Here is a 21,222-nt window from a genome sequence, read left to right on the forward strand (position 1 = left end):
AGCCGTAACAAAGATATGAGGAGGTCACGAGCCCAAGTCCCCCACCCAGCCACCCCCACTAAACACACGACTTTGCACACTTTGTAACAATTTGTGATTATTCTCTAAATATTTAAGTTAGTCATTTACAAGTTTTAGAAAGTAAAGCGCTCCTCAGTGTGGGATGTTTGGTTCAAATGTGGATCGTACCATGGCAGGATTTGACAGGGGGTGTTCCAGGGTTTATGGTGGCGGCGCACTGTGTTCCCATTTTGGGCCGAGTTTCCGCTGTCCACCCACACGACCCCCACCCCCGTCACACAGCTGCGTGCCAGCCAGCACTGCCCACACCGCTCAGTTGTCCAGAAAGCTTTTGGATTATGGCTCTTTAGGAGGGCTGACATGCTCTCTCACCGTCCGACGCAGCAAAGTTGAAATGTAATATCTGTTCTCAAGTTCTGCACAGAGAAGGAAGAAGAGTAGGAGGGGGGGAGTGTATCCACGAAGAGAGGCCTTCCTCTTAGCACACAGACACACACTGACCTCCCCCTTCGCTGGTGTGTGAAGGTAATAGCTGTTAGGTGAGTCAGCGAATGAGCAGTGTCTTGGAAGACTTTTTTTTTCTTTTTTTTTTTAAAGAAAAGCCACTCTCCTGTTTGGCTGCCCTCTGAGAGCATGTTTGTTTGTGCATGAGTGAGACGTGGTGACTTCAGCCCCAGCAAGAGGCTAAATCCCTCTCAGCACACAAGTATGACATCCCGTTGGCAATACCACACACACACACACACACAAAAACACCAGGCCCCTGAAAAGGTACAATAAATAATCAAGACAGCTCCTGGGGCAGTATCGGGCACAGCCACACACCTGCAGAGTCACACACACACACACACTTTTTTTCCCCTCCCACTACCTTTACATTCTCAGAACCAGTTGGAGCAATACAGCACCTACTGTATGCACGCTCACAGATTTCCCTCCATTGCTTCCGTTTCCTCCTCAAACACACACACACAGCATTAAATGTTCTCACACGGGGAACAGTGAACTCCCAGAGTTCTTATTCAGAAGCAGCCATAAATTATCTATTCAGCTTTAAGTTTTCTGAAAGTCTCCTTTCAAATCCTGCCGGCCTTCAATTATTAAAGTAGTCAAAGTGGTAAAAGTGTTAAAAATAACAGGCTGGCGTTTAATGGAGGGGTGTCGGAGTTCACTTTAGGGGGGGGGGGGGGGGGGGAAGAAGCAACTTGTTTTTTTGTTTTTTGGGTGGCTTTTTTTATGTAAACTGAAAGTTGGTGTTGAAAACTTAAAACTGATGAATGCATAAGTTTTAGATTTTCATTATTTCTTCACAGCCACGAGTGACTTAAAGATAATAACAGCCTCCTCATTCCTTTGCTGAGGCAACAGAAAATCCTCCAGTGACAGCATTGTTACGGTTTCCCTCCTCTCCTCTCCTCCAGCACTTGACTTTACTCTGATTTGAGGAAGAGAGCGAGAGACAGAGAAAAGAGGAGGGGGGGGGGGGTGGAGGAATGATGATTGAGCGCAAAGGGGGCAGGACTTTTTCCTCTCCGGGTCCTATTAAGAGCAAACTTTGTGTTTTTGTTCTCCAAGTTCAGCTCGGTGCTCTCCAGCCTGCGCACAGTTCCTCTCTGCTGCTCTTTTTTTCTTCCCTTTTCTGTTTTTTTCTTTTTCTTGTTTTTTTTTTTCTTCCTTCATGGTTTTATTTGCCTGCTTGTTGGTGAATGCTGTGTGCTTTTGGATGGGAGCTCTGGACATCGAGAGGATGCGCATTTTGGAGGAACAAGCACTCAAAGTTGTCTTCTCCTCTGGTCCAGGTTTGTTTTAGTGGGTTCGTAGATGTTTGTCACGTTGGAATGAACAATGGTGCAGCTCCTGGGTGCTCTGACCGGGAGCATGCTCTGGTTTCGGCTACTGCTGCTGTGCGTCGTGGAGTTGGAACTGGAAGCCGGGCTTGCCACTTTCCAGGGTTTCTATCTTCCACCTGCGAGCGGCTCGCCTCTGACACCTGCCCGGAGGACAGACGGAGTTGTGCGGACTATTGACCGGATTTACCACGGGGGAGGGAGGGTTGGCTACCTGGTGTACCTGGATGAGAGCCGCTTTCAGCTGGACATGGAACGAGACGAGTCGGTGCTGTCTCATCACTTCAGCCCCCAGTATGTGCTCGCCATGATGGGACAGAGCCCCGCGCCTCTGCAGAGGGAGTGCGTGTACCGCGGGACCGTGAACTCCAACCCGGAGTCCCTGGCCGTGTTCAACCTCTGCGGAGGAGGTCTCGAGGGCTTCTTCGCAGTGAAGGACGCGCGCTACACCGTCACCCCCATCGTCAGGGCAAAAGGACACGAGCACGACGTGCGCGCCCTGCAGGACAAGGATGCGGAGAGCGCGCTCCACGTGTTCACGCGCGAAAGTTTCAGCTTCGAGGAGAAGAGCGAGGGCCGCGAGAGCTGCGGGACGCGCGACGGGCGCAGGAAACGCAAACGCCGGCGCAGAGGTCGCGGGAAGGGTAGAAGGGAACGCGAGGGGCTCGCTTTGGAAGCCGAAGATGAGCGCGGGCGGAGATGGTGGAGCCGGCTCGCCACGGCACCCTCCCCGGAGCCGGGCGCACGGCGCAGGAGGTCGGTGTCTCGCGCCAGGTACGTGGAGCTGCTCCTGGTGGCGGACGAGACCATGACTAAGAAGTACGGAAAGGACTTGAACCACTACTTGCTCACGTTGGCCTCCATCGCTTCTAAGCTGTACGGGCACGCCAGCATCGAGAACCCCATCCGGCTGTCGGTGGTCAAAGTGACCGCGGTGACCGACAAGGAGAAGGGATTGGAGGTGACCAAGAACGCGGCGGCGACGCTCAAGAGCTTCTGCAAGTGGCAGAACCAGCAGAACCCGCTGGACGACGACCACCAGCACCACCACGACGCCGCCATCCTCTTCACCAGGCAGGTAAACAGACAGCCCCCTCCCTTATTTATTGATGTTTCTCTTTTTTATTTTACGCGCCTCCACCTGCCGCTTCTCCGCTTGCGAGCTCGCTGAGAAGCAGCTGTTGGAGTGTGACGACACAGTTTGTTTTGATTTCGATGGCGCACGCGGGGGCAGCTGGTTCACTATAACCAAGGAGCTCACACACGTCACATATTCGTCTTTGAATATGAAGAAATGTCACGTTATTCTGTGTTTTAATCGATTTCCCTAAATATAGACCCCGAAGCTCGAAACAGCAACGACAGTTTGCCCGCGTGTCTCTGTGTTCACAACCCTGTAGTGTTTATTTTCCTGCTCCTTGTGTTTTCCTCCCATCTTCTGTTCTGCTGAAACTCGCGTGCGTAAATCGAGCGCAGTGTGTGTGAAAACGGCCATAAAAACTGTATTTCCTGCCCCTGGTGTTTTTCTGGGCAGGCCCTTCTGTCTCCATCCCACCCACAACCATCCTCTCATCCCGTAACCCTCCCAGTCCCCTGACAGCCCCAAAAAGCCTCGCAGTCTGTGTGATCTGCGCGCGCATTCGTCCCAGGGTTGGAGACTTGAAATCAGCTGCAGGGTGCAGAGCAGAACTATTCCTAAAAAAAATTCTAAATTCCCCCTGAAGCAGCATTTAATTAGGTAGCTATCCCAGATTTCACCCCTCCCCCCTTTTTTTCTTCTCTTTCTCTCATCACTCCTGCCTGCACATTTTTTTCCCCAGTTACTTTTCCAGTGTCTGTCAGCTGGAGCCTGGGAGCTGTCAGAAAAACAAACACATCCACCCTGTGAGAAGCCCTGCGCTTTACTGAGACCACACTCATCTATCCCTTCTTTCACCATCCTTTTCTCTCCTCCTACTCCTTCCCTAAATGTCTGGCCTGAAGCCGCAGGGCAGCAACAGCAGATCTGCATGCATTTTTCACCTCTCCGGGTGTGGCTTTGTGGTGGTTTTAGCTGCAGTGTCAGATGGCTTCGCCTTGGATTGCGGTGGGTTTAAGTCATGCAAGGTCTTGTCATGGCTTGGGCTAAAAAAAAAAAATAGCATTGGTATTACTTCGGATCTCCTGCACTTGTGCATAGTTGGCACCAGCATGCATTGGCAAGACAGCCAGTAGTGCATACCTGAGGTCAGCACAGCTGACAGAGTGGCACAGTTTCTGTGCGCCAGCCACCTCGTGGCTCCTCTGCCACTACACCTGCAGGGGTGTGACTGAGAGAGAGCTCAGGCAGGAGGAAGTGGCATCCTTGGGCGCTTGGGTTTGGCAGGCTGGACGGGCACTAATCCAGATACTCAGGCAGACTCGGGACAGACAGGCAGACTCAGAATGGACAGGAATTTTTTATGAAACATGACAGGCCGTGTACTGTGACTTCTTTCCAGCTGTTCTGCTGCTTTGATCTCATTAAAATACCCATGCTCACACTGGCATAACACATCCATCAGAGTGCCAGTGTACTGGTTAAAGTCGCCTTTTCATCTCCAGCATGCTATAGAAGAGAATACAGTCATGCACAGTTTGAAACTTCAGAGTTATATCATGTACATTCAGTCCACATGAATGCACCTCCCAGGACTAATTATCAGACTTCAAGACAACTAAATTTCCCTTTTCAAGGGACGGAAAGGCACATGTATGTTCCTAAAGAGCGAAAGGTCCATATTTCCACAGTTTGTTCTAGAATTTAAAGTGCAATATTAAGAGAGAAACACAAAAGAAAAGCATATATATGTATACATACATATATATATATGTGTGTGTGTGTGTGTGTGTGTGTGTGTGTGTGTGTGTGTGTGTGTGTGTACATATATATTTATTTGACTTTGAACCTTTATGTCACTCCATGTGATGTGAGATAAAGCTTTGAGTCAGTCTGTACTCCCTCCACTGTTCAAGTGACAAACCACTGTATACCTAAAGGTACAATAACATAGTTCCAATATGATCCTCACTATATCACTCAGCACAATATTTTAGTGTCACCTCTCGCGGCTCCTGCATTATTCACAAACCTGTCTCTGGGTTTCTTTCACACCCATCTCACCTTCACTGCTGAACCTGGAGGTCATACAGTGGATTCAGCCTCCCAGTGGTGCCTTTAATCATCCGTAACATACCGAAGTCCTCCGATGAACTTCATAAGGTGGGTTCTTGATTTCTATCTGTCTCACCTCTGCAGGACAAATGAGCCCAGTCGCTGCTAAATGCGGTTAATGTGTGCGGTGAGCATTAGCACAATCAGGTAATGCATGACCTAGCTTTTGGAGGGTCGTGATTTTAACAACCCAAAGAGAAGTTTCTGGCTATTAGAGGCAGAGTTGTTATGGGACAGGTCGACAAGCAGGGCCACACTGCTGCAGAGGTGCTGCAAAGAGTGAAAAGATGCTGACATCATGAAAAATGTCTGCTTCGTGAGAAAAGCACTCATATTTTGCTGTCAATTGTTGCATAAGAGTTGAGCTTAAGAGCAGCAAATTCTACACACAGAATGCAGCTATTAATGTTTCCACTAACTGAGGGGGTGCCAGCAAGAAAATAACTTGATTGGCCTCAAGTACTTCATACCTTGCTGCTTTTTGCCTTGAAAAAGAAGAACTATTTTCTCAGGAACATAACCTGTAGGCCAAATGGAAACGTGACGGGGAAAGACAAGCTCGAATGTGGCTTTGACTGAGCTCAAAGTTCCTTGTAAGCTCCATCTCACCGAATGTCAGAGGTGTCAAATAATAAGAGGACGCTGGTTTTCATGTGAAAATCTTTCATCTGTGTATTCAGAGTGAAACTGTGATGCAGAGCCCGATTATTGCCGTCCAACAAAGTAGAACCAAAGCTCACAGTGACCGCAGAGTCAGGCCGCTCCATTGTTCCCACACGAAAGGGCCAGATCGCACGGGGGCCCCTTTTGTGGTCGGGTCCAATTACTCCAACACCCAGTACCCGCAGTGTGCTGACCCGTGTGGCCGTGTCACCCAGTTCCACACATACCAGCACAAGAATAATACAACGGCTACATTGAACGGGACTTTGGACACTTTTGTGTGTGTTTGGCTGTGTTGTGTACAGTAGACAAAGCAGTACTATAAGGAAAGCATGAGCGCAAAACTGTGGATATACTGGCGTGCATACGTGTTCATGTTGCCATTTGGGGGGTGGGTTTCACTCGCTTCAAACATTTGTATCAATATTGCTCCCACCCTATGACCAACACTTGCCGACAGTGGGAAGGAAAAACTCTCTTTTCACAGGAAGAAACCTCCAGCAGAACCAGGATCAGGGAGGGGCAGTCGTCTGTCACGGCTATTGGGAGGGAGACAAGAAAAAAAAACACTGTGGAAGAGAGCCAGAGATTAATAACAACTAATGATTAAATGGAAAGTGGTGTATAAACAACAACAAGTTAGATAAATGCATATATTAGGGGAAAATACTGTATGATAAATGTCTTAACAGCATTAATCCTCATGTGCCAGTGAAAAAGCTCAATGTAGAGACACATTACACCATCCATTCCCTCCTCACAGTTGTAGTCATTTGCCCTCTGGCAGTATAAACACGTGTATAGTTTGGAGTCCCCCACCCCTTTCCTGTGCACTTGCCTCCACTCCTCTCCAGCGTCCATACATTGAAGTGTACATTTCCCAGCCCTCGCCCCCGTCACAGCCAGTTACTCTATTTGTTTTCAATGCTCTTGATATTTCACATGTGCTTTACTTCGTCTGGCATATGCTGACAACCTGCAGACAGCTTTTAGATTCCTAAAACTTTCGACCCCCTCGCAACCCCCCGCCCCCCATGTCTGTCTGTCGACATTACATAACTAGCCCAGGAGTTTGGTTTGTCCCGTGCCAACACACGAACCTCGCCCTCTTCACCCTCAAGATGCATCGGTGACTTTAAAACACACTCCTGTTTGCAGTCATTTCCTAAAGTTTCCTTTGATTCTGGACTAAAGGCCAATTCATGTGACACAACAAATTAAAAATAACTCCATTTATTCGCTCCACCAAACTATTTATTTTCTCATTAACTGATAAGCAGTTTTTCTTTTGAACTGCACCAAGTGCAACTTAATCCGTCATGTGTGTTTCTTAACTCTTATCTGCCTTGCTGTTGTGTGCCACCTTCAAAAGCAGGGACTATGGCATCCTCATACTGGTTATTTATTTCTTTAAAGTATAGAACTGAAGTGCTTCTGTTCTTTGATTAACTATGGCATTCCCCAAGGATCATTACTGGGACCATTGTTGTTCAGTGTGCACGTGCTGCCACATTGACAAATCCATCTACGCTGACATTTCTAATAGTTCTTCCTAGACTTTAAAAGTAGAGGTTTACTTGTAAGGACTCATTTGGGCGCATTTGAACATTCTTCAGTCAAAAGTTTTCAAGGATGTCTCCATTAATCTCAAGGTAAAGTTTCAGCCTAGGCTGGATCTAAAATCAGGTGAGAAAAATGTAGCAACCGTTGAGACTAGTCTGTTTCTGATGGGATGTAAGGATTTTGGATGCAAAGCCTTGCTAGATAGGTCATGCACATGTTTGGGGTAATTTTAGACATGCTAACAAGCTCATTACAAAATATCTCAACTGCTTAGTTGAAAGTCTTTAATGTGGTTGCAAATCTTTTGTACTTAGCGCAAAGAACCATCAGCTAAGGCCGGGGTGAATGTCAGTTTTCAAAGGTATTTGGTCATATGTTAAAGTGGACACTCCTTCCTTCTTATATTTTATCCTATTTTCAAGAAAATCTAAATACATAAGGACATTTTTGGACTAATCATCACCATTATGACTGTAAAATAGTCTCATTTTGAGCATATCAAAGACTATAAAGAACAAGAGCAACCATTTAAAAGTTTATTATTTACCTCTTGACGAATATGTGTCAGCTTTTGATCAGCGTTACTCACTGGCAGGCGAATCATTCGCAGTCAGTATGGTCAGTGTTTGTAATTAGGATTGCTGGAACTCAACCTGAAGCAGGTTTCACAGAGTGAGCTGAACTCTCTCTGCGAGAGGGACTGCTCTGTGTGTTTGGGTCTAGCCAACTGTTTGTTTAGCCTCGGCTTAGACTGCAAGTGGTCTTGTACCTCACACACACACAGACACATACACACTGACACACTGCTCTGATCGTCTCTTGACCTTTGCAACCAGCTTGCCACCTGTTCTCCTGTTATTTCTGCCAATATTGCCGTAACTCCTTGTCCTCTCAGTTCTTCTCCTTAATTTCCGGCAATCCTCCATCCTTTCCCAGCTGTGAGTGATTCTTGAACTTATTTTTCTTTACCCGCCCTGCTTTTCTTTTTCTCTGCATGTCTGCAGAGACCTTCGAATGAAAGCGAGTTTAGGAAGTCTTGGCAGAGGGAAGAAGTAGAAAATATGTTCAGTTTTGGGGGGAATTTCCTGTATTATTCACGCATCACTATTTATCAAACAGGAGATTCCAATTTTTCACCCGCTTGTTACACGGGGTTATATCAATGAAAGGCATGTACACAAAAAAACAGGAAGCGGAACAAAAACAGCTCTCACATTAATATCTGGGAGGGGATGAATGAATAAATAAATGAAATGGAAAAGGGGCGTAAAGCGCAGCGGGGTGAAAGAGTATGGGAAAAGGGGAGAAGAGAAAGCCAAAATATGAAGGCTAACTTCTCTATAAGTCCTCGGTTTCTGAGCAAAATAAACAAGCTTCCTTTTGTAGTTTTCAGGCCTTTCCACACACAGGCAGAAACTTCAGTTTGGCTCTAGTTAGCCATCCGTGCAGTCAGAATCAGCCTTTGTTTGCTTCCTCTTTCATCCAGCAGCTAATTGGCAAAAGCACATGCGGTCTTCCTGTATCTGTGTGCATTGTGAATTTCCAGTAAAATGCTATATATGTTCCATGTCCTTAATTGTATGCACTTACAGCTATCTGAGTGTGTGTTTCTGTGCGAGCAGGTCCCACCCAGTCAGTCATGTGTGTGAGTGCAGAACACAAGGCAGTTTGTTCCAAACCGATCGGCCCGGAACGGGTAAACACCCTCCCCACAGAGCCTCTCACACACGACCCAGCAGGCCTGTCAGCACCATTTAACATGACAGTTCATCCTCTCCATGGGACATGTGTGTGTCTGCGCGTGTGTGGAAATGCATGAATCTCAGTCTCCATATATGTATGTGCAACTATGTGCCGAACTCATATTTTTTTAAGCATGTCCCGTTGGACTGTACAGGCTCATGTGCAGGCCTGCGTGTACTGATGGGACGGTACGATTTGCCGATTGATTTTAGCACTCAGTGCAACCAGGCGGCGCCGCCTGAGGCATCATCTGCATGGACATGTGTGGGAATCAAAACAAAGATCAATACTGTGTACTCTGGCGAGGCAGACAGACAGATGGCGGAGGAGAGAGTGAGCAGAGAGAGCAAAAAAAGTGCGTGTTAAAATCATTTTAGCTTGAAGAAAGGTGCCAAAGAACAATGACAGGCACATCTTTAATCTGGATCAGTCAGCACACTGGATTTAACAACAGCTTTTGAGAAATTAACATATTGTGTTGTGGTTAAAGACATTAGAAGTAAATTGTGAACAGCTGGGACTTACTGAAACTTTTGTGTATTGTGTTGCAGAGACATCCACCATAATTGGAAGTCACTTTGTACACTTGCACAATAATACCTTGACTATCCCATCTAGAGGTACAACCAGTATAGCTGCCCTCTATCCAAGATGAGAAGAAGAAGTTCTTCTATACAGCCTTTGGTTCAAACAGGTAGCTGGTGACTGAAATGGGAAACGCAACGACACCTGTAGCTCTTGCCATAGACTGTAGATAAAAGATGGGAGTAGCAACTGGTATCTGAGCTTCTCATTTTGAAACCTTCAGCATTTTGCCTCCCGTCATGTTGGTGTAATGACTCACAATATTTGGACAAGAGGACAAAAGACTTCATAAACGGCCTACACCAAACAGCAATCCATATTATTTGTCAAATAATTCCAGTGAAAGCAAAATGGGAAACGCAACAACACCATAAACCAGGCCCAGCTCAGTGGCTAGCGGGCGCGAGGCCTTGCAGGTGACGTTGGCCTGTGTCGGCACACCTGTCAAAGCAGATGAACAAGTTCATAAAAAATAGTTCAACCACGATACAGTTGTAGAGTTGGAAACTATCCACGATGAACAAAATCAAGCTGTAAATATCCTTTTATAGTCTGTATAGTTGGGTATTTTAACATGCCTGTCAATCAGAATTGACTTTCGTTTGCAGGTACTCACAGTTGGCTTCATTCTGTAGCCCCATAGGTAGCGTGTTGGTTTTGCAAAGTGAAGAAGAATGACGTAAAACCAAACAATCATATGACCTCCTATGAGCAAGCACTTTGGCGACAGTGGGAAGGAAAAACTCCCTTTTAACAGGAAGAAACCTCCGGCAGAACCAGGCTCAGGGAGGGGCGGGGCCATCTGCCGCAACCAGTTGGGGTGAGAGAAGGAAGACAAGATAAAAGACATGCCTTCTCTAAAATCTGAGCAATAAACTGTGATTCTGAGATGGGTTTGTTACTGGCAAGAGGAGAGAAGGGTCAACCTTGGGTTTTTTTGTTTTTTTGTAAAAGTGGTCGGAGGACAGCATTCCTAAAATAAGCAGGGACTTTGCTAGACACTGGTGAAGCGCTGATTATGGCGAGTACACGGGGACCAGTAGATTAAAAGGCATTTTTCAACTCGTGGAGCTTCCTCCTACATCACTCGTAACTTCTCCTCCCCCAGCATGAGAGGACTGGTCCCTGCAACAAGCCGACCGTTTAGCTTCTTCAGCAAGTGGATGATTTCTATGCTGGAGCAGACTCGAGATCCAGAGTTTCGAAGTAGCTTTACCTATATTTCATTTAATTGTGATGAACTACAGATTATCTTGGACCTCATATCTTGAGATTGAGCATGAAGTCCATTCTTTATTTGTTATTAGCTTTTGATTTAAATGTGCAGTATTTTCTTTGTCCAGGACCTCTGTGGCCATCACTCCTGTGACACGCTGGGCATGGCAGACGTCGGCACCATCTGCTCTCCAGAGAGGAGCTGCGCTGTCATCGAGGACGACGGGCTTCACGCCGCATTTACCGTCGCCCATGAGATAGGTAGGCATAGATACACACACACAGCAACACAAAGATGTAAACAAGCCAGGGCTTGCACATGCACATCTGTCAGCACTCTGTCTTCCTCTCGCTGATTAATCTCACACCAGTGTTCCCTGATGTCATACCACTGATAACATTAGGTGTGTTTTCTTTTCTCATTCTTGCTGCGTGTGCAAATCTGAGACAAGTCCTTCAGGGGGAAAAACAAAAATGTCCTCTCTCGTTGTGACCCAGGTCACCTGCTTGGTTTGTCCCACGACGACTCCAAGTTCTGCGAAGAGCGCTTCGGAGTGAACAGCGACAAGCGGCTCATGTCCTCCATTCTCACCTCCATCGATGCCTCCAAACCCTGGAGCCGCTGCACCTCAGCAACCATCACCGACTTCTTCGACGACGGCAACGGTGAGCGTGGGAGAAGATGCATGACAGCAATGCTTGTAATTTCTTTCTAAAAGTGAGAACTTTTCCCAGGCTGCCACCTCCAAATTGCATCCATGTGAATTTGACTGGTGATAGCTATCACTGAGAGCTGTTTACTACCAAGCAAAGCAATAATCTCTATTAATAGAGGCTTATTTACAATCCTATTAAGTTCTTTAAAGAGCAGAGTTGCAGTGCAGCCAAAGATCAGGATGAGTCATGCTTTGCATTCCAGTTTGATCAGGCAATTTTATTCATGACGACCATAAAGCACCACAGTTTGCTGACTTTTTGCTCAGCGTTTCCATGGCTTTCGGCGTATTTCATGTACCAACAGCATGATTTAAGGCTTGACGGCATGTGCTGCTGCTCCAGCACTTTTATTGAGTGATAGGTCATAATGGCCTAGTTTATCTGTCAACTGAAAGAAGCATTCGTACACCAGTGCACAAACAGTATGCACGGCACAGATCTTTAAAAACACCTCCTTCCTCCACAGCCGAATGCCTCCTCGACTCGCCCCGCCAGGCCCTCCTCGGCCCCGAGGAGCTCCCGGGGCAGAGCTACGACGCCGTACGCCAGTGTCGCCTGGCCTTCGGCCCTGAGTACACGGTGTGCCCGGGCATGGACGTATGTTCGCGGCTGTGGTGCGCAGTGATTCGCCAGGGACAGATGGTGTGCCTGACCAAGAAGCTGCCGGCGGTGGAGGGAACGCCCTGTGGGAAGGGTCGCATCTGCCTGCAGGGAAAGTGCGTGGACAAGACCCGCAAGAAGCACTACTCGGTAAGAGGGATGGATGGATGGTGTTGGAGTGGAAGGTAAAAGACACAGAGACCGAAGGAATTTGTCAGGAGAGACAAAAGGGAGTCGATAGAAATAGAGTTCTTTTTATAGCTTGCAAGCTGATATTTTAGGATCTCATTTCCACATTGGACAAACTTGTTTGTAGGAGACAAAGAGAAAAAGAATACACTTCATATGTAGAGCACACAGGGGTGCTTTTGAGAGAGCATGGAAGTAGAAAGTCAGTAAAAAAAAATGAAAGCGAGCAAAAGATCAAATTCATTCTGTGGTTTCATTGTGTGGTCTGCTGTATTCAAGACACTGCTGATCTGTGCTATTTGTTCCGTCGGCCTTACTCAAACAGGCCCAAATTGAATTTGGCCTTAATGAGTTAAAGGATCCAATCTGTTCTTGGCAGACTGTCGACCCCGTGTGTGTGTGTGCATCAGGGGAGGAAAAGAGAGGGAATGTCCAAAAAAGAAAGATTGGGAGCAAGGAGAATATTTTCTCCTTTTGTGTTTGTTTGTCACAAGACATTTGACGAGAGCGACTGGATCCTTGGCAGACGGCTGCACGGCTAGATGTGGCTCAAGTTCTGAGTCATTTCATTTTCACTGCTTGTATGACGAGCAGTTTCCTGCTCAGAGCAAGCTTAAACCCACTCTCTGTATTTTAGACTTTGGGATCTTTTAACCTCTCCGTATTTCTTGAAGTATGATTGCAGATTGCATAGCTTTTACTGTGGAAAGAATTGGTTCAAGTGCCATAAAAACTCTGCAGTGGAATTAAATGGAAAGCTATTTCCAAAGAAATAGGGGGATTACAAGATCAAGTTTGTCTCATAAAATGCAAAGAGCTACTTATCCAGTTGTTTTTATCGCCAATGAATCATGTAAGGCTGGTTGGAAAAACACAAAAATAGTCATGTTACCTGAAGAATTTCATTCAGGCTGCTCCTCCGGGGAAGCATGTGAGCTCTGACCGCAGATAGAGCCTCCTCTGCTGCACTAACGAGTGGCTTTTAAAAAGAGTTATTATCACATGACCATAGTCTCCAATCTTTTTCCGTCTCTTTTCCAAAGTGAACGTCGCATTTTCCTTTATCGCAGATCTCTCTCCAAACAGCTTTTCCTATGACACGTGATTTGGCCGACTCCGGCTTCTAGCATGTTTGATAAGCACTAATTGTTCTCTCTCATCTCCTTTTTTTTCCTTCATCTTTTATACCCTCTGATCTTTCCTCTGCTGTCATTTTTGCCTCTTTCATCTTCCCTCTCCTCTCCACTCCTTTCGCTCCTCTGCCAGGCGTCCAATCACGGTAGCTGGAGTTCTTGGGGTCCTTGGGGTCCGTGCTCCAGAACTTGTGGGGGTGGGGTGCAGTTTGCCCAGCGCCTTTGCAACAACCCACCACCACGGAACAACGGGCGCTACTGCACAGGAAAGAGGGCCATCTATCGGTCTTGCAGTGTAACACCGTGCCCAGCATCAAGTGAGCGTGACAGCTTAAGAATGCATAAGCTATTAGTGCACATCTATTAGTACGTAGTCGTTAATTTCAAACCTCTTGTTACTGCACTTTTCTGCAGACAAGAGTTTCCGCCAGGAGCAGTGTGAGGTGCGCAACGGTCCCCAGACAGATCCCAAAGGGGTGAAGACCTTCGTTGAGTGGGTGCCTAAGTACGCAGGAGTTCTGCCTAAAGATGTGTGCAAGCTAACTTGCAGAGCAAAAGGAACTGGATACTATGTGGTGTTCTCTCAAAGGGTGAGTTACTTAGATGACAGTGTATTTAATGAAGGGCGAGATGTACAAGATTGATCACGATAGCGACTTTGTGTTTTCAGGTGGTAGATGGGACAGAGTGCCGTCCGTACAGCAGTTCGGTGTGCGTGAAAGGGAAATGTGTGCGGACAGGATGCGATGGAATCATTGGCTCCAAGCTTCAGTTTGACAAGTGTGGTATATGTGGAGGTGATGGCACAGGATGCATACGTGTGGTGGGAAACTTCACCAAGAAGAGGTAAGGCAAAAGCATTGTATGCATTGTAGCTCCATTGCATACATGCATGAGCAGGACTGTTAGTTTAAAGCTGGTAAGTTTGTACATGGAAGATATCAACAACTATGTCATATTGCTTCTTGTCATGATACGCTCTTGTCAGTATTTACCTAACAGCATCACTACTTTATAACTGCTGATGGTGGCGCTGCAGGTAGAGCAAATCGATGTTAATTTGTAGTGAAGCAGAAACTCACAAAGTCAAATATTAGACATTCAATTGATTATCTAATTCAATGGACGAATTACAACTTCATAATTCTATTCACTAGTACTAACACCACAATACAATAAAAAAATCCTGATTTTTGGATTTTTTTGTATTGTTTTTCTTTAGGTACACAGATATTGTGATCGATAGATGACTGCCTTGCAGGTTATCAGTCTTGCAGAATCACTACATCGTGATACCTTTGGTGTATTGTTATAATATCGTACCGTGAATAACTATGCGATACCCAGGCCTAAATGTTAACTCTGATTATATCTAATTATCAGTTGGCTTAAGACTTTATTTTGTGTTGTGCTATTCCTACTATAGGCCGGCGTACTTGTAACAGTATCTAGCGTGAAAAAAGCTCACAGACTTAGCTACAGTCATAGTACAAACAAAAATTTATCTGCACATGATTATTTCGGCAGATATCCGTTGACTGTTGCTCTTTAACTCCCTCTATTTGCATTTGTTATTAGTGTTGCTAAACAAGCCTAAATTTATTCTGATTCTATAGCATGTGACAGCAGATCTAAACGCTGAAAACGGCTTTTAGTTTTATAAGGACAAGGTCATGTGTTATTTACTGAACTGACCCCTCTACTTTCTCTCATGCCAAACAGTAAGGGCTACACTGACGTAGTGAAGATCCCTGCAGGCTCTACTCATATCAAGGTTCGTCAGCACAAGGCCAAGGACCAGACCCGGTACACTGCCTACCTAGCTCTTCGACGGCCCAATGGAGACTACCTTCTAAATGGCAAGTTCATGATCTCCACCTCTGAGACAATCATCCCACTCAACGGTTCTGTGCTCAACTACAGCGGTTGGAGCCAGAGGGATGAATGGCTTCACAGTATGGGCCCCGGGGCTCTTCAAGAACCCTTGGTGGTTCAGATTCTAGCTACAGATGCCAAAAAGCCTCTGGATGTCCATTATAGCTTTTTCATGTCCCGTCGGACAAATCCACAGCCACGGTCACTTCCTCTCATCCCCAATCCAAAGTTGACTACAACACTGTTAACTACGACAAGAACCACCACCATGTCCACCACCACTACCACTAGCAGTACCACTTTGTCTTCCTACACTCCTCCTCTTCATGTTCCAGGGCCATCCACAGCTCCAGGTCCCTCAACCCTGGCTCCAGGGCCGCAGTGGGTAACAGGGCCGTGGATGACCTGCTCCAGGACTTGTGACACTGGCTGGCAGAGCCGGACAGTGCAGTGTAAGGACCGGGATGGGAAACTGTCTAAAGGATGTGTGCTGGGTGCCCGCCCCTCAGCCTTCAGACACTGTCTGGTGAAGAAATGCTGAGGCGGCAAGAGAAAAGTGTAAATTGATTAAAGTCTCAAGTGCTGGATGTAGAACTACGAACCAATGAATTAAAAATGTCGAACCTTAAACAGGACAGTGAATGTTGTCAGATAGCACCCAGAATAGACTCAAAGAGACTCTGAGGCAGATTGGCATGGATGTACCTGACCATATGGCAGAGGAATTACCTGGAATAACAATAGCTATGCAGAATCGAAGACAGTTTTGATATGATAGTGATGACTGTTTCCCTGCCATGGCTAAGTTGCATGCCACATGGACAAATAACTAACTGTCTTTACTTCAGTCTCCAAATTCTGGAGGCCTAGTGTGTGTTGCCCTGTAATGGCATGCGTGTCGTGTCTTCTTATGATTCCATGTGTTCATCTCACTGTGGGAACTTGGAAATTGTCTTTTGTCCTAAGACAAGAGCCCCAACCAAGGGCCTTCGTTACTCATCTCATCATCAGTCGCACAACTTTCACACCACATGTCATGAACCTAGATTGTCATCTCCTGTACCTTCGACATTTTAGTGTCTCTCACTCTAAATTTCCGGGAAATTTAGGACAGAAGCAACCCTGACCGACAAAAAGGTCTCTTCCATTAAACAGGCTTCCATTCTGTTAAATAGTGGTCCATAGTCTTCCAATCAAAGGTTCTTTGCTTATAAAAATGTGACTGAAATGTCCATATTACTGTAGCTGCAGACAGATCACAGCTACCCATATATTTTGACTTCAGGCATTTGCTTCTTTCTTTGATAGATCCAACTGACAACCAAAATAAGACTGAGACTAAACATAAACAATTTTCCATTGTGAGGAGTAAATTAAGAGTCAAACACAAACAGATAGCTCATGAATACAGTTTCCAGCTGAAGGTACATGGAGAGATTGGCTCGATGACCAAGAACGAACGTGAAAACCCAGACATCCATGATACATTGTGTTAAAGCTCTATATTTAATCAAATGTACCAAGGTCAAGACAACTTTTGAGTGATCACTTCACTCAGAATGAGCATAGGAAGAAAGTTTATCCTAAAGACACCAGTATTGATTCTACTGACTTTTACAACTACCCATTCACTGTAACAGCAGCATAGCATCTTAAAAAAGAAGTTGACTAAGAGGCAAAGTGACCATGACACTCCTTAATATTTATGGAGAGTGATAGTGACTCACAGGTCTGGGACAATGCTTGGTTTTAATGCCTGTGCAGTGTGTAAGTGTGTGCATGTTATGTGCCACTACCCAGTCCTGTGTTTTAAGCACATTGAGTATATACCGTGAACATGTTTTACTACGTCTTGAAACTTCTTCACTCTCAGCTCCACATATGTCAGTCATTATACTGGTGCTGAAAGGGTATTTTTTGTGTTAGTTAATGCCTGTTTGTCTGTTTATCTGTTTAGGAAATTATGCTAATATGACATTGTGTGCCCTGGATACTCGCAACGACAGCAAGAGAAATAGTAATGCAGTCATTATTGTCCTTTTGCAATTCAATTCTTTTTTTCATCACATTTTACTCTTTTGCTCATTTTACATGCTGTCCAAGTCATTTTTTCAGGACTGATGGGTGAAGTTGGCCATCATACAAAAATATATTGATGTCATAAAAAGGTCCTTTGGAACAAGGATGAAATTGTTCAATCTGATTGGTGGTTTTTAAAAGCTAATGTCTGACCTTTCGTCAGTAACCTTTTGCTCTTTGCACAACTCTAAAGACCAGTCGGAGACTATCTGGCAACCACCAGTTGCCAGTGAATAATATGTATTGTGTATGTACAGCTGGTGAGTGGTTGTTGAAGGTTGCTAACAGTTGCTGTGAAATCAATTGCTAAAGCCCCTGTCAACCAGTCGCTGACTTGTTTGCAAACACTTGCAAACTATTTGCCAAGTAGTGAAACTGTGCAATGCAAAGCAAAAACAAAGACTGTTCACCTTCAAAGTCAAATTTGTGTTAGTTGTAGTGGTAAGGCACAACGTTTACTATAAAAGGCAAACGTTCTACCTTTTTGGTTTGTACTGGTGTTTTTCTAAGCTTCACGACAGCTCGGACAGTATATAAATTGACATTTTCCACAAAAACTACAGGCAAGTGCAGCAATTTGCTAGCGCCCAAACAACGACAAGTGCCCTGTACAGTGCCCTCTTTGTGACCAACAGCCAGCAACCTCCAGCATCCACTTGCCAATACATTTGCGCATCTTTCCTCTGTGCCCAGTGGTTGCCAAGTGGCTACTGACCAGTTTATAGGTCTATGTGTCTGAGGTCTTAGCTTGTCTGGTGTTTCCACCAAAAAAATAAGTATAGTTTGTTGACAGATTCTTTTAAATTCAGCAAATGGTAGCATTTTATATGGAATCTAAGGAGCTTGTAAAGAAAAGCGACTGGACTTCTTTAAGTTCTAAAAGATGTTTTATCTCTCATCCGAGAGGCTTCTTCAGTTCTTAGATCAAATGTTGGAGAGTTCCAGGTATTTAAGCCCTAGTGCGAGTAGTACCTTAAGAGGGTCGTCGACCAATTATTGATCATAAGTGGACGTTAAGGCGCCTGGGAATTTTTTTTTAAAATTTTATATGGACTCCAGGTTCAGCTGTCATTAATGTTATTGGAACTATTTTAACTAACTACCGTAGCAATTGTTATATGTTAGCTAGTAAACACTGATTGTACAAAAAGAAGTTGCCATTGAATTGTAAAAAGAAAACAAAGACAAAACACTTGTCTTTTGTGAAATTACACACATAGGCATCTTTTAAACAGAGTAGCGCACAAAACTAGCATGGCTTGCTTTATGCTAATTGTAGATCAAAAATACACTCAAGAAAGATTAAAAATACACACACCAGCATCTCTAAAGTTAAAAAATATGTCATTATACCGTTCTTATTCATGTTTCACATAAACTGGAGTGTAAAGTTATACTCAAATTTGCCTATGTTTGCTGTCTAAATCCTAAGCTAAGCTAACTAGCTGTTCCAAGACGACTAATGCTTAGCACCTGGCAAATAGATATTAAAACGATTCATTTAGGCAAAACCTTGCTAGTTAATACTTAATCTACTGTAAGCTTTTGTTTAATTTAAATAGACCAACTCCTTAAAATCTTCATTTTGGGGTTTTCTTTAGCAACACTATATGAACAGCATTAATAATAATCCCTAGTATAACAAAGTAAAGTTAATTACATATCTAATGGGCTTAAAAAATACCTTCCTGTAATTGTATTAAAGTATCTGGCACCTATTACATTTTCCTGTGTGACCAACCTCACCCATCTGGCATCTGTGCAGGAGAAAACAAAGCATGAGAAGAAGTTGCTGATATGACATGACCGAGGTCACTCTTAAAATGTTTTCTCTTTGCCGCTCAGACATTCACATTTATTTACGCAATGTAGACAATGTTTGTACAATGCATAGATCATTCATATTTGTTAGTATTCAGCCATGTTGTAACAGTAATGTACACATGCAGTCACATTGAAACAATCCATCATTTGCACAGATTTCAGACATAAACTTCGCAGACACAGACTCCACACACAACCTGACTCTGACTCCTCCAGTGGGGAAAACCCCTCTCGCTGAATGACAGAAACACAGCACTGAACTTGTAATTTATTGTTTGTATAACTGGTATGTGTGAATAAAAAAGCAATGAGATGAGTTTTATTTATTATAGTAATTTTGTATCAAATTACTATTTAACTTAGGAATATGACTGTGCAGAATCATTCCTTTGTAAGAATATAGTGTTTTCTTTTCTAGTCACCCACATGAATATATGTATATAAAATCTATATATTTAAAAGTCTTTGTGTCTGTGTCGTTTTTGTCATGGCATCAGTGTATATACCTGATGGTATAGTCAATAACATATTGTCTTCCAATTACAGATTTAGTAAACTAGACTAAAAAATATGCAAATGACAAATACTCTACTATAGATATTTGATCCATTTTAAGCACATACTACTCTGACCTCTGAAGCTGTACTGTTGTAAAGTAATTTAAGTAACCACTTCAGGTGTAAAACAAGAGCCATGATTCAGTTGTAGAAATCACATGGTTTTAGGACATGTCTAAAATCCATTGTTGAATACAGATTGTTAGTGCATCCAACCATGCAAGTTAAGCTTCTACCATGTAAAAAATACATGCAGAAACACTCCCACCATCTCTGGGCCTCAGTTGGTTTAGAAACAACCAAAGTGAATTAAAAATCTGTCCTGTTGATGGACGAGTAAAAACTTGACAGTCTTTCTAGAAATCACTGCGATCCTTCAGGTTTTAGGTGAAAGGGAAGATTTGGCTCGTTACCAGTTTCTAGCTTATTACATTGCACACATAACTTGCACATCTGTGAGGGCACCATTAATGGTGGTTGATATATACAGGGTCTGAAATTATGTATCCCGCTTCCAGATAACGTCTTTTGCAAGGAACACCCTGTTTACCTTGCAATGATGCCCAGAAATAATCTGCATATATTACACCATGGTTCAAAGGTAAAACAGTCAGGGCACCACCCACAATCAAGATCTGAACCCATTAAGTGCATCTGGCCCAAACTAACAGCTCGAATGAAGCATCATTTTACTTTAAAACTAGAGAAACTGGTCTGAGCTTCTGAACACTTACACACAGATCTTAAAGTGGCCCAGAATGATCCATAAATCACTTGAAGTTAATTATGGTATTTGTGAGTTCAATTAATGAGCCATTAGATGTAAAACGTGGGCTAATGCATACTTCTGTGGAATGAGTTAATGTTTTGCATGTTGCAGCATTGCATTGCTTCCTGTATGGTAAACTGGTTAGTTGGCAGTACCATATAGAGAAGATTATAGTGATGCTAGAGCTGGACTGCTACAGAGCAGGCTATCATGTTCATGGTCCAGGTTAGGTTATATTCGGGTAGCAGATTTCTATTTAATATGATGATGCTTAATTCTAACTTTAAATTAGCTTTAGACTAGCTTTATAATGTCCAGGGATTGAAGATCAGCCATATAACTCTCATGAAACTGAAAATCGCATCTCATCTGCTTGTTGAATTCAACTGGCTAAATCCACAAAGAGCAGTGAATATAGAGTAGCAGCCCAGGTCAGCTGTACACAAAGAAAAATCTACTGGAACTAACAGAACAAATTATTATGTGACTTATTTTTAAGTAATTATTTTCCCCAAGCACTGATGCACCACATCGGTAAGGATGCCTCAGTCCCAGTATTTATGAATCATATTCCTGGCATCAAATTCAAAATGAGCATTTATTTTACAATAAACGATTATATCTCTCAGATTCATTATTTTGTTTGTTT

At 44.2% G+C, this 21,222-nt stretch overlaps 1 protein-coding gene across 1 annotated transcript; it reads left to right on the plus strand.

Moving 5' to 3' along the window:
* The first annotated feature begins 1,635 nt into the window (after positions 1-1,635).
* Positions 1,636-19,665, plus strand: LOC134620721 (A disintegrin and metalloproteinase with thrombospondin motifs 5). The gene is made up of 8 exons (XM_063466993.1): positions 1,636-2,946; positions 10,959-11,091; positions 11,329-11,496; positions 12,014-12,297; positions 13,603-13,786; positions 13,884-14,059; positions 14,140-14,315; positions 15,192-19,665. The coding sequence occupies exons 1-8, from the start codon at positions 1,867-1,869 to the stop codon at positions 15,883-15,885; spliced, it is 2,895 nt and encodes a 964-aa protein (XP_063323063.1). The 5' UTR covers positions 1,636-1,866; the 3' UTR covers positions 15,886-19,665.
* The last annotated feature ends 1,557 nt before the right edge of the window (positions 19,666-21,222 follow it).

Source organism: Pelmatolapia mariae, linkage group LG23, assembly GCF_036321145.2.
Source record: "Pelmatolapia mariae isolate MD_Pm_ZW linkage group LG23, Pm_UMD_F_2, whole genome shotgun sequence".
In the NCBI taxonomy this organism is placed as follows: domain Eukaryota; kingdom Metazoa; phylum Chordata; class Actinopteri; order Cichliformes; family Cichlidae; genus Pelmatolapia; species Pelmatolapia mariae.

Coding starts and splice junctions, on each gene's coding strand:
- LOC134620721 (XM_063466993.1), top strand. CDS start 1,867: ATGGTGCAGCTCCTGGGTGCTCTGACCGGGAGCATGCTCTGGTTTCGG. Junction 12,298..13,602: donor CCCGCAAGAAGCACTACTCG/GTAAGAGGGATG, acceptor CTCCTCTGCCAG/GCGTCCAATCACGGTAGCTG. Junction 13,787..13,883: donor AACACCGTGCCCAGCATCAA/GTGAGCGTGACA, acceptor ACTTTTCTGCAG/ACAAGAGTTTCCGCCAGGAG.